The 14,062-nt window shown below is 37.5% G+C and overlaps 1 protein-coding gene and 1 long non-coding RNA gene across 2 annotated transcripts in view; both read left to right on the forward strand.

Moving 5' to 3' along the window:
• The window catches only part of LOC134649725 (multiple epidermal growth factor-like domains protein 10), a 28,670-nt gene extending 19,188 nt beyond the window's left edge, over positions 1-9,482 (forward strand). The window contains exons 4-8 of the mRNA XM_063504556.1: positions 3,362-3,386; positions 4,501-6,161; positions 6,891-6,926; positions 7,574-7,698; positions 9,346-9,482. Of these exons, the coding sequence (XP_063360626.1) occupies positions 3,362-3,386; positions 4,501-6,161; positions 6,891-6,926; positions 7,574-7,698; positions 9,346-9,461 (1,963 nt within the window). The 3' untranslated portion in view covers positions 9,462-9,482. The remainder of the gene's footprint in view (positions 1-3,361; positions 3,387-4,500; positions 6,162-6,890; positions 6,927-7,573; positions 7,699-9,345) is intronic.
• Positions 9,483-11,239: 1,757 nt separating this feature from the next.
• LOC134649419 (uncharacterized) lies at positions 11,240-13,662 on the forward strand. The gene is made up of 4 exons (XR_010096963.1): positions 11,240-11,293; positions 12,082-12,120; positions 13,082-13,147; positions 13,634-13,662. It is a non-coding gene; the product is annotated as an uncharacterized LOC134649419 (long non-coding RNA).
• The last annotated feature ends 400 nt before the right edge of the window (positions 13,663-14,062 follow it).

Below are 14,062 nucleotides of genomic sequence, written 5' to 3' on the forward strand. Positions count from 1 at the left end.
CACAGCTCAGGTAAACAGGAAAGCACATCAAATATTATATGTTGGTAATTAATAATAATCAATCAGATTTATATAATATGTTTTCCCATTTCTTTTAATACCTAACTTTATTTTCTTTTCCTTTTGTAAGAATTTGATATGTTTTCTGAAAGAGCTACGATTTTGTATGATTCCATGTACATATGTATATTTTCTAAATCAAATTTCTATTACACCTTATGTGTATAATTGCATGAATTCTATAGTAATTTAAATTGTATTTTTTCCCTTATTTTCTCGTAATGCATGTTAATTATAAGATGTAATTATTTTTGAAAAGATGTGTCCCGCCGAGTTTGTTGCCGGTCCCATATTGGGATACCCTCCTCCAATTGAGGGGGGATTTAAATCTTCTCGGGGCAGAGGTGTAGGGTTGGAGCCGGTCTACCTAGCTTTATTTGACGTTCATAAGCGCATTGTAATTATGCCTACTTGAATAAACTATCTTTTATCTTATCTTTATCTTTATCTTTAACAGTTCATTGACCCCATGATACGATTATTGTAAAAAGCAGTAAGTCACATTAGATATAAAACAAAAATATGGAAGTCGATTCCAATTTAGAAATATGTTGTGGTTTTGAACAGGTTTCGATACGACCTTAACGATCGTCTTAACCTCGTTAGGCCCAATGTGCATTACAATGTACACTCTGTTTCAATCTAATTCGAACCTTACAAAAACTACATACTTAAGGTAGCATTTCTTTTGTTTCGTTGTTTTCTAAAACAAACGAAAGTCCCCCTTATCTCTATACCACAAGGTTCAAATTAAAAATAGGGAAACTTTGTATGGTGGGCCTTACGAGGTTAGTGATTGTCACGCACGACTTTCACTACATTTCATGCACCAAACAGCGTGAGCGATCTTCAAGGTCGTATCAAAATGATATCTAAACCGTAACATGTTGTTAAATCTGAATCGGGCTAAAGGTATCTTTTTGTTGATTCAGGCTCGATACACACACACACACACACACGCACGCACGCACGCACGCACACACACACACAATTTCAAAAGTCATACGAAAGCATTGTGCCTACTGCCTAAACCGAAACGAATCGATGTTAAATAACATGCAATAACTATCAACACAGTATCAAAACATTAAATCAGAATGCGTTCCGGGCTTAGATTAGACAAGGACGGCCATGAGGTGTCAACTGTCAACGATAGGTAACAAAAAACTGTAGGATCTCTTGTTGGACCACAGAATAAGTAATAGTATTATCATACAGAACGGACACGCACAGCCCCGCCCCGATTCGGATTACCTCGCCCGCGACAGGCCGCGACATGAATGTGTGCGTAAGTCGCTCTACTGAGAGCATGTCAGGATTCCGTCAGAAACTCAATGACGCGTGTACAGACGTGCCGCGCACATATATAAACGCAAATCATTTTTAGGGTTCCGTAGCCAAATGGCAAAAAACGGAACCCTTATAGATTCGTCATGTCTGTCTGTCTGTCTGTCCGTCTGTCCGTGTATGTCACAGTCACTTTTCTCCGAAACTATAAGAACTATACTGTTGAAACTTGGTAAGTAGATGTATTCTGTGAACCGCATTAAGATTTTCATACAAAAATAGAAAAAAAAACAATAAATTTTTGGGGTTCCCTATACTTAGAACTGAAACTCAAAATTTTTTTTTTCATCAAACCTATACGTGTGGGGTATCTATGGATAGGTCTTCAAAAATGATATTGAAGTTTCTAATATCATTTTTTTCTAAACTGAATATTTTGCGCGAGGGACACTTCCAAAGTGGTAAAATGTGTCCCCCCCCCCTGTAACTTCTAAAATAACAGAATGATAAAACTAAAAAAAATATATGATGTACATTACCGTGTAAACTTCCACCGAAAATTGGTTTGAACGAGATCTAGTAAGTAGTTTTTTTTAATACGTGATAAATCGCCTAAATGCGGAACCCTTCATGGGCCAGTCCGACTCGCACTTGGCCGCTTTTTGATGTATAGCGTGTCCGCCCTGCGGTTGGACATAATATACGGCTGTCCGTGTGTAAATTTTTAATTAACAGCTTAATTTGATAAATAGGATATAATCCGTTACCATTGCTCTTGAGTTTACAGATGCCATCAGATATATCGGAGCAGCCAAGGTGCTCAGAAATAGATCTGAACACGCCTCTATATAGGCTTTAGAGTGAGTGTTCAGATATCTTTGAACGCCTCGGCCGCTCCGATATATCTGACAGCGGCTGTACATATAAATAGACAGTTGAGAAAACATCATTTTGTATGAAGCTCAGAGCCCGTACTATGAGTTACTGACAGTGTCAAAACTGACATATACGCTATCGAGAACGTAATTTACTTTCTATATATCTCGCCCGCACTAATATGCGAGTACGAGCGAGATGTATAGAAAGTAAATTACGTTCCCGATGGCGTTTATGTCAGTGCAAAACTGATGGTAGCCGTACAGAACCCCTAGCGTAAATTTCTTATGATAGCGTGACGGGGCGTTCGAGTTTGCGTTATGTCTATTTTGTTGGGATTTTGAACAGCGCACCAAGCGGGACGTTTTGGGAACTCAAAATCCCATACACGTACACGTCACGTCACGGCGTTATCTAATGAAATTTACACTAGGGGTTCAGAACATGAATTATAATCAGAATCGGGTTCAGAATGTTTACTGCCTTATAAGTGTAATAAAATTCTACGGCCACCATTCCTATAATGTAAAATAAAAAAAATAAAAAATAAAAATCATTTATTTCAGACCTAGGTCCATCGGGGTTAGTATCATTATTACTAAACTTAAAATTACTCAGGGTTACTATTATATAAAACTAAATAATGCAATAAAACTAAAAAAATAAATAAAATAAAATTAACTTAACCTATGACCCGGTACATAAGGATTTGGCGCATGCAGACAAAGGGCCCGATTCGGATTTTGAAATAGACATCTGTTAGATATCTTTTAGACATCGCCAAGATACGATAACGATATGTTTAAGATCTAACCTGTCAAATTTGACATTTGCGCGATTCTGGAGATACTCTTGAACGACTTCCACAAGATATGGCTTAGAGATCCAATTCACATCTAATAGATATCTAACTCTATCTAACGTAAAAGTGATATTGGTTGCCAGAATTGCGCTGCAAAAGAGAACTAGTTGAAATCTAAACTATAACATAACGTATCTAGAATGGATCTAGTTCGTGTCGTCTCTTGTGAATATCTTGAAGTTCGAATATGGCAGTAAGTCAGTGCCTCATTAGGGGGCTGTCCCACGTTTCCGAAACAATGCCCAGGATTCTAATATGTATCTTTTTTTATTTCAGTGAATCGGGAATAAGGTCAGAAGAGGTAAGAAAAAACCGTTTATTAATTTCATTTTTTCAATAAGTAACAATGGTTGGTCCGAATCCGAACCACATTGGCAGTATTGACACCACAGCTAAAATGGAACGACGAGCGTAGCTTGTGGTTCGAAAAATAGATTTTTAAGCGTTGCGAGGGTTTCAAAGCACGGGGTTGAACAAAATTTGCCCCTGAGTGAAACACAAATTTGTTCACCATGCCAATCCGAAGAAAATATTAACTGTAAAATATCAAACAAAATCACCAGATCAAATCCAAATGCACGTCTTCAAATATTATCATTCAAAATCATCATTTGAAAGTCAATTCTATCAGCTAACTTAAGGAAACAACTCAAAATTTGCATCAGCCCTAGTAGCACGGTCGCATTTTTATCGTTTATCACCATGTCTGTCACGTTCTAACAAGTATGTAAGTGCGAAAGTGACGGGCATAGTCGATAAAAATGGAACCGTGCTGAGCCCGCTGTACTTTGCCCCGCATGTGAATAGAATGCAACTTTCTTAACAGTATTTGACCAATTCAAGAGAGCCTGAAAATCGTAATTTAGTCAGCAGCGTAAGTGTGTCATTATAATTGACTTATCAAAACAACATCAACGGTCGGCGAAGCTTTGGCGGTATTAGTAGCAAATAGTTAGTCACTGTGAGCTAATTAGTTGTAATGACTGCTATATGATATCGTATCGCTGTTCATTTAATTTAATGTAGAGGCTGTACACATTCCGTTTGTATTTACAATTGTAAATATGTAATTTTCTTAAATACTCGTAGTGTTAGTAATTTTACATACAGTAGAAAGAATACAAAAAAAACTTACCATCTTATCGTATAATATACTCATTTAATAACCAGAAACTCAGGACAGTCAGGACACATCCGCCGCGCCGAAAGATAGCTGATAATACATGTATGACTCAACAACTTACTGATAACCGTGAAAACCGCAATGACGTTTTAACAGTAAAGGGGCCCACTGATTACCAGTCCGCCGGACGATATCGCCCTGTCAGTTAAGGGGCCCACTGATAACCAGTCCGCCGGATGATATCGCTCTGTCAGTTAGAACATAAAGTTGACCATTCCGAAACAACTGACAGGCCGATATCATCCGGCGGATAATATTATGTTCTGTTTATTTACAGACAGTACCAGAGCTAGTATGCTGCGATTTGTACAATTGGGACGATGACACAGACACCTGCGTACCAGACTGCGAACACGGCTGCGTAAATGGAACATGTGTCGCTCCGAACCACTGCGTGTGCGCACCACCGATGATCCTGTACAACAGCACCACCCCTAACACCTGTTTACATCCCGTCTGTGACCAACCATGTATTAACGGAAACTGTACAGCCAACAACCAATGTACTTGCAATAAAGGCTTCACACCAATAGATACACACACCTGTGTTCCCCACTGTACCAACTGCACTAACGGTGATTGCGTCAGCCCAAATGTCTGCAGTTGTCATACAGGTTATACTATGAAAGCTGGTCATTGTACGCCTCAGTGCAAAAGTGATTGTAGAAATGGATACTGCTCGGAACCTGATAAATGCACTTGTAATGATGGATACGAATTAAAAGGTGATAAGTGCGAGCCTGTTTGTGAGACATCTTGCCAAAATGGCGACTGTATAGCACCGAACACTTGTGAATGTAAACTGGGATATGAACCAAAGAATGGATATAAAGAAATATGCGTACCTAAATGCAGTAGCGATTGTAATAATGGATACTGCTCAGAACCTGGTAAATGTGCTTGTAATGATGGATACGAATTAAAACGTGATTTATGTCAGCCTGTTTGTAAGAAACCTTGCCAAAATGGCGACTGCATAGCACCGAATAAGTGTGAATGTAAAGAAGGATTTGAGCCTAAGAATGGACATAAAGAAATATGTATACCTAAATGCAGTAGCGATTGTAAACATGGGTATTGCTCAGAACCTGGTAAATGCACTTGTAATGATGGATACGAATTACAAAATAATACATGTCAGCCTGTTTGTAAAAAGCCTTGCCAAAATGGCGACTGTATTGAACCCAACAAGTGTAAATGCAAAGAAGGATATGAACCTAAAAATGGACATAAAGAAATCTGTATACCTAAGTGCAGTAGCGGTTGTAAACATGGGTATTGCTCAGAACCTGGTAAATGCACTTGTAATGATGGATACGAATTACGGGGTACTCAATGTCAGCCTGTTTGTAAAAAACCTTGCCAAAATGGCATCTGTACAGCACCGAACATTTGTGAATGTAAAAAAGGATATGAACCTAAGAATGGTCGCAAAGAAATATGCATACCTAAATGTAGTAGCGATTGTAGCCATGGATATTGCTCAGAACCTGGTAAATGCACTTGTAATGATGGGTACAAATTAAACAACAATAAATGTGAGCCAGTTTGTAAAGAACCGTGCAAGAATGGAAACTGTGTAGCGCCAGATACATGCAAATGTTTGAATGGATTTGAGAAAGCCGGAGATACTTGTTCGCCTAAATGTGATTTATGTACTAAAGGAGTCTGCAAAGCTCCTAACAAATGTGAATGCAACAAAGGTTACAATCATACAGATAAAGGTTGCGTCCCGATATGCGAGAAAATTTGCGTTAATGGCTATTGTTCAGCTCCAAATGAATGCATCTGCAATACTGGTTTCACTCAAGATACATTAGATTCTTCCATCTGTTACGAAAATTGCGGTCCTGATATGGATTTGATCAATAGAACCTGTGTTGTATCTCTTCCGTAAGTATTAAGAGCAAAGCATTGTCCACAAAATTTCAATAAAATTATTTTTCTGATGTAATTATCATCGATTTGGCATGAGTTCCTCAACTAAAAAATATCAGCAATTAAAAGTATAAGCAGCGGAATTAGAATTAATTATATGAGTCTGAAAAAAAAAACTACAATCAAGTCTTAAAAAACAGAGGACTCAAAGAAGAGAGACAAGAGAGTCCTTAGGTCCTTACCAATACTGCGATTAAACTGCATAAAAGTTAATGTAAGATTTCAGAAAAGAAAAGGGTATTTTTGGCGAGTTATTTTGTAGTTTGAATATCTCTATGCTGGTTGAATAAATTTTGTACAAAAAACGTTTGTAGACGATATTTTGAGTATTCTTTAGCCAATGTTCATGATGAAATATGTCAGGCATATGTACTTCATTAACAAGTTAAATTTTTAAGTTTGAATGTGAGGGGGATCTGCCTGAGGATTTCATCATCATCATCATCAGCCTACTCTCGTCCACTGCTGGATTTGCGGCAATTCTAATCCAGCTCTTGCTAGCCGCCTTGCAAAGGTCATCGCTCCATCTAGTTTGAGGGCGTCCTACGCTACGTTTGCGTTTGAAGGATTTAGTGGGCTCGAAATATATAAATATTAAAATATCATTGGCCTTGGTTATTATCTTAAAAATAAGTAAAGTAAATAGATAATTGCATATAAATACTAATTTATCTTTTTTTTCAGACCAAATCCGGAAATGTCATCAGGAACCACTACTGGGTAAGACTATTATTCGTATAAGAGGTGTACTCTTAGAAAAAGGTGTCTCAAATTTGACAGGTTTGCTGTACGCCACGTAAAGTCGCCATCAGATGTATCGGAGTGGCCTAGGTGCTCAAAAATATTGAACACGCACTCTCACACACGCGTTTGGAATTACAGTTTGTAAAGCAATCAGTCTAATTCTTAACAGAAATCTCGACCGGTATTAATTCTGATATTTCTGATATGGTTTTGGTATTGATAATATGTTACGGAAACACGCTTATTGGTGTCCCAGAAATTAATTACCGTTCGTGTCATAAGGGCTTCACGCGCATTTTTGTCGTGCACGATAGACTGCGAGTCGAGTTAATGTCATGATGAAAATTTGATAATTGATATCTGAGGATTCGAAAGGCTCCTAAGAAACCGAAGTTAAATTTGCAATAAAACAGCCGCCATCTTGAAAATCTTTATTTTTGTTCCAATCGTAATGAAAATTGATACCTGAGAATTCGAAAGGCTCCTTAATAAGAAACCTAAGTCCAAATTCTGAATTACTTTTTTCTGGCTTTCGAGTCGACTGAATGCCGTATCAATTTAAAGATTTTTCAGTCGATTACGTTGCGGTTTTAATATTTCCTAATTATTTAATATGTTTATAGGCTGGCGAGTATGCAGCTGACGTGGATCGTTGGAGGATCAGTACTCCTACTGCTGATCGTGCTGGTGCTGGTGGTGATAAGCCGCCTCTACGCTAGGAAATTGCCACGGAAGACACCCGAAGATGGTACGAGTCATTCGTATCTTTACTTATCACAAACCTAACCTAACCCATCTATAGGATAACCCACAGAACATATTAAAGAGGTTAGAATGGCTATCGCGCGCAGTTAGTATCGGAACCGGTGTCGCCGCTCGTTCCTCACCACATTTACTAACACTCGCGCAACGGTAGTAAAAACTTGTGTGCGTGGTGAATGGATACGCTTCCTTTAGACAGATTTGATGTCTGGCTAAGAAGCCAGATTAAGAAATCTGAAGTTTATTGTGGCGCAAAAGGCATGTTTACTTCGTTTTTCGGTCAGCGCGGGCGAGTAGCATGCGAGCGTTTGCTCAAAACCGGCGGCGACACGTACCCTGCTCGCATCGCCATTCTAACTTGTTCTGTGGGATAACCTGACGAAAATCCTGAAAAGTTAACGGTTCCAGTTTTATGATTAATGATAATATGACAAACAATACATTATGACTTAAAACTTTATGGGAAACAAAGGGACCCCGAAAATACTGAATATTTAATGATGTAGGTAATAGTTACGATTTAATCAGAATCAAGTATTTTATTCGTGATAAAGCTAAAACTAAAGTGTCATTCTATAGAACTTGCTAACTATGTAAACAAAAGTTACTAGTTACATTCAGTGTACATTTTAGTATGGCGGTTTGTTTACATAGTTAGCAAGTTCTATTGAATGACACTTTAAAATGACATACAAAAGTTACACACAAAAGTTACAAAAGTATAACTAAAAACTACAAGTATGTAAGAGTTAAAGTTTACCACAAAATGGTCTCGTCTCAGCATACATAATACTGACCCGAAAGTCAGCGCTGATCTTCCGGTGAGACCATTTGACCATTCATGATAATATGTTTGTTTTTTTTTGGAGAAGGGTCCTTATGCTCCTGAGTCATGTGCATAAGGACCCTTGGCTGATGGAAAGCTATAAGTATATAATATTTTTGCTTACTTGCATGTTTTTTGCATGCGATTGAAGTTTCCACCCCGGGAGGTGTAACACGTAAAAATACGCAAGTATAACGGGGTTACGGAATACAATACGATTGCAGTATTTACTGTTCCGTATGGTCCTATAGTTTCTTCTTCCGGCCCTTTTGGTCTATCTTCTTTCCTATCCTCAAGCTTCCCTGAAGCCCATTCATAAATTCCAACTCCCGTTCTATTTCAATTTGAATCTTTGTTTAGACAAATTAAAATTGCATTTGTCTTTACAAGTTTTGATGTCTGGCTGATTTTTGAAGTGAAAACTTCTTTAGCGGCGCTGTGCACTTTTTGTGATGGGGAAAAAATGTTAAAACTCGTAACAGGTGTCACGTGACCGTAAGACGTAAAACGGTCGGATCGAAAAACTGTTACTTCAATGTCATTGAGTTTTTCTTTTTGATTTAAATGCCATATAGTGAGTTTCGATCTAACTGGTATTAATATAACTCGAGTACTAACAGTGATGTGCTTAGGGGTTTCAAGTAATGCGACGAAATAACGCTAGATGGCGTTAACCTCAATTATACATAGTGCTGCAGACATTTTGCAATAGTGATTGAGTTTTCACTACTGCCAGCACTCCCTCCCTGAGTGCAACCCGGTGTTTTTTTTGTATCATAATTTTCACTGTCGTATTTTAATTTCCAGGACTCTACGGCAGCGTAGCGTACACCGTCCCGAACACTTTATTCCGAAAAGACGATCTGATCGAGGAAGAGGAAACGAACGACACTCTCTTGGACAAAGAAACCAGTGCTGTTTAGTTATTAAGTAATGTTAAATCAGCTATAGGTAGTACCATAGAGAAATATAATAAGAACAAGAGTGCTCACTCCATACATCAGTTCAGACTATTAAGATCAGTGTCTACATCTAGCATCGAGTAGCGGAACTATCAGTACTGCTACTTGACAATAGATGTAGCATCACCGACCGGAAAGTCTTATCTCAACAGCATAAGACTTTCCGGCCGGTGCTACATCTATTGTCAAGTAGCAGTACTGATAGTTCCGCTACTCGATGCTAGATGCTAATAGTCTTTTTGCAGTGAGCACTCTATGTATTTTTTTCTCTATGGTAGTACCTTTATTATGAGGGCCACAAAGATTTGCCTTGACCCCCCCCCCCCCTCCCCCTTGGTGATATTTGGTGAGGTTTTTGGCTGGTTGACTGGTAGAAAATGCCTATAGTGGCTTTAAGTCCGCCTGTTGTACTCTTTTTTATGTACAATAAAGTTTAAAATAAATAAATTATGGTTTTGTGTTGGCAAATTCTTAGCTACCTAATAAAAAAAAACCAGATACTAACATTTCTTTGAATATCCACACACCAAAGGAATATCGGCAATCTCCTTAACCAAAATTATTTATTATAAGAGAAAAAAATAGTACTGTGTAAGTTTTTTTGCAACGAGATTACTACTAGGTAATGAAATAAGTACGTAAAATAAAATAAGGTAAAAAAAGATTTTATTTTACAGTTTTGGTTTAAATGTTGTATTTGGCCTAGTCAAAGAAGTGTTATCCAATGTATAGTTTCTCAAAGGACTGTCTCATTTCAAACATAGACAGAGAGAATCATACTATCTTTGTCTTACACTAGTACTAGCACCCAACAGAAAAGGATGAGTATAGTTTTTTTATGTTCCTATTTACTGACAAATTGGTTTGACCAACTATAGTTCCCATCTTCATTATTTATTAGAATTAGGTACCTACTATCTACGTGTAGGTATTTTGTATTTCGAGGCTTAAAGACTCGAACCCTTAAGACTCTCGAGACTTAACTCCTCAAAGGTGGCAAAGACGATTTCTTACATTCATACGCGTAAAATAAATATATACAATTCTCCAATATAGTCGAGTCGTCAAGACTTACGAGTCTTAAATTGAAGACTCGAGTCTTTTAGCCTAAAAATAAGCGTTATTCACAACACTGCGTGTAGGTACTTATTTACGTACAAATATTTATTTCAGTATCGGTAAAGCATTTGGTGATACAATACACGTGCGAAAAGGTAATTCGCACTTGTATCGTAATGTAATTATATACATCGGTACTTATTATTTTGTTTAGTAGTTTTTAGATAAAACAGGATATCCGTTTCCTTTAAAATGAGTACATAATTGTAAAAACATCATCTTACAGGAAAATAATTTATCCTGTAAGTGACATACGCCGCGGGCGGTGGTTGTGTTCAACGAGATCATTTAATTTATTGTTGAATTGAATCAATTCTTTAAAAAATGTATACCGGATTCCTTTTCATTGTGGCTTTTGCTGTCTTGGTAAGTCTTCTGTCTTTATAATTACCTACTGTGGAATTCGCTTACCTAATACGATCACGTTTACTGCGATTTTTCGTGTAAAGGATGACTCACGTTAAACCGGGCCGGGCCCGAGCCGAAGCGTTCGACATGTAATTTTCTTTGACGACTGATCGGCACTTATCCCACAGGCACACTTATCCCCATCGATCTTACCAAGTTTCTATTATAGTTTCCCCATTTGACCTTAATTGGAAATGAGATATCTTATTTCAGGCCACAACTGCAGTCTCCGGCGATTCTCTTTCGACAACTTTAGAAGGAAATAAGTAAGATAATTTTATTTAGATATTTTTATCTACTCACCTCCCAACATCAGACAACGAAAAATGTTCCTAAGAATACTTTGCCAATTGTCTTTCGGGCCATCGTGTATTAATAGTCTGTTCGGAAAGAGAACAGTCGTGGAATGTATTGGGTCCCATACATTCCACGACTCTTCTCTTGCCGCACAGACTCTAGTTCTTATGAATGGTACCCACATTTAATAAGATGCTTCTGTTTCAACAAAAGAGTCACTAAAATGCTTTATCTTTATTTGTGACGTTATCTATGAAAAGGGACCTTATTGTCGATGGCGCTTACGCCTTTGTCAACGATGCTTCGATATAAATAGAATGCCGCGCGACGCTGAGCGGCATAAGCGCCATCGACAATAAGGTCCCTTTTCATGGATAATGCCCCATTTGGTTGGAAGGAAACTGTTCGTGACATAACTATATGGAATTAATAAGAAACCTAGCTGTGCTTCTATAAAAATGTTTTAAACACATTCGTAAGTTTCGTAACTACATAAACTCAATAACTTATATATATACCTACAACTAAGTTCGTATTGCTATTTTAAGCTTTTGGACGCCAATGACCGATATATACGCACCGTAGGTTCAACGCCAAAGACCGATTAATCGATCAAAGACCACAGAGCAACATAGGCCTACGTGTATATGCATAATGTTAAATTTCAGTTTTGACACTTCGGTGACGTGGCGTCAGCGTGACAGCTTTTGTGTTTGACACAGCTTCGAAAAGGTTAAATAAAAACATTTGTTTTCAGAATGAGCGTGGCTACAGATGATTTATGTACAAAAGCAGGGTATGTATCTCAACTAAAATAAATTCTAAAAGTTTACCATAGAGTGATCAACATTTTGTCGATCATGGATGAGAATGAAACATTAATTAAGAGCCAACAGGAGTGGTCATTTTTCCATACAAACGTACTCGACTGTTTCCTCCGTGGGTTTTGAAGCTAGAGCAATGATTTTTTCAGTACAGATTAATATTGTCAATATCTGTGTCGGACCGTTTCGCTTTTTTTGATATTTTTGTTTTTTTAAGGCGCTAGAGCCCTTTAAAAAATGCTCAAAATTGCCTAATTGACTATGCCGCAATGAGAGGCGTGGTATTCAAAACTGATATCAATTAGCCAAAAAAGCAAAACGGTCCCACAGATAATTTCATAATCATTTAGATTTCCAAATTTGGTTACGATTGGTTAAGTTTTGGAGGACGAAACAGTCGATTACGATACCTCAATTTTTGTGATTTTTACGCAGGATTTTTCGCCTTGTCCTTATCGCACTAGTATTAGGAGCCGCTTCCGTTAGCGAGACAGAGGTATATTTACCTAAAATATTTAAATCTCAGCTCCTATTTCGTCTTAAGCAGTAGATTTTTTTTTGGGTCCACCGGAGGACATTGTTGGGGTGGTTTTGGTCCCAAACAGAAAGTACATAGGTACATCTAAGCTTCTCACTTCTTAGTAGTATATTCCTTATTTTCCTGTAGATTATAACAGTAGCTTCAGTAGTAGGTAATACGAATTGTGTAAAAGGCTACATGCCCTACATGGTGCATCTATTTTAATTTAATGTTGTATACTGTAAGTGCTTGTGGAAATGAAATTTTCGAAATTAGGTTTTTTGGGACTTTTTTATGAACGTATTACGAGTCTCTATATATTATAATAACAGCCACTTGAATTAGGCTCTAAGAACTTAGTACCTAATTAATTGGCAGACGGAAAGTTTGAAATTTGTATATCTAATTTTCAGGTTTGTCAAAAACCCCAATGTGGCCACAAAACAAGCTGCTACAGAAGCCACAAAAGGAGCTTCAACGTAAGTATTACTCAAACAATCAATAGTGGGTAGATATATATAGATATACATATATATGATAGATACATATAGATGTACTTATAAATTATATTACTTCCTCCTATAATACCTATACATACTGCAACTTGTTAAGGGGTCCACTGGCGCCACCTGATTACCAGTCCTCCTGTAGTCTCTGGTCTATCTATCAACATCTATCAAAAGATAAAATAGATAAAAGATAAAAAGATAGTTTATTCAACTAGGCATATTACAATGCGCTTATGAACGTCAGTCGTCAAATAGCTACACCGGCTTCAACCCTACACCGGCAACAAACTCGGCGGGACACATCTTTTCAAAACATTATTACATCTTATAATTATTGTTAATGCTTGTGATGCTTGTGCGTTACGAGTTAATAAGAAAAATACAATTTATATTACTATAGAATTTGAATGATTGGTTAGTGTCAAAAATACCGTTGACTCATTGTTCTTTTTTCAGTGGCAGTAAAGATGAGCCTGCGATGTCCGTAACGGCCATCATTCTGACGGTCCTGGGCGTGATGGTCGCGATCCTCGGCGCGGGTTTATTCGCCCTTTATTTACACAATAAACCAAAAGTTAATTAATAATAAATAATAAGCAACAACAACAACAAGACATGAACAAAATGCATGTAACTGCGTCGAAATACTTATCGGGAGCTCGAAACAATACAAAAGGTAATCACGATATAACTATAACGGACGGTGGATAAGTCTAGTAAATAAATATTCATAATTTTGAACTGCAGTTTTTATTTCCCTTCTCCGATATTGGATGTCGGGTGACGACGACATCAAGTACGTTTTTTTTGGGTTAAAATTTTCTTTTGAACGATCATTATTTAATTCAAACGTCGCAGGTATGCGACACTGGGTAGTAGCTACAT

Source organism: Cydia amplana, chromosome 7, assembly GCF_948474715.1.
Source record: "Cydia amplana chromosome 7, ilCydAmpl1.1, whole genome shotgun sequence".
NCBI classification, from domain to species: domain Eukaryota; kingdom Metazoa; phylum Arthropoda; class Insecta; order Lepidoptera; family Tortricidae; genus Cydia; species Cydia amplana.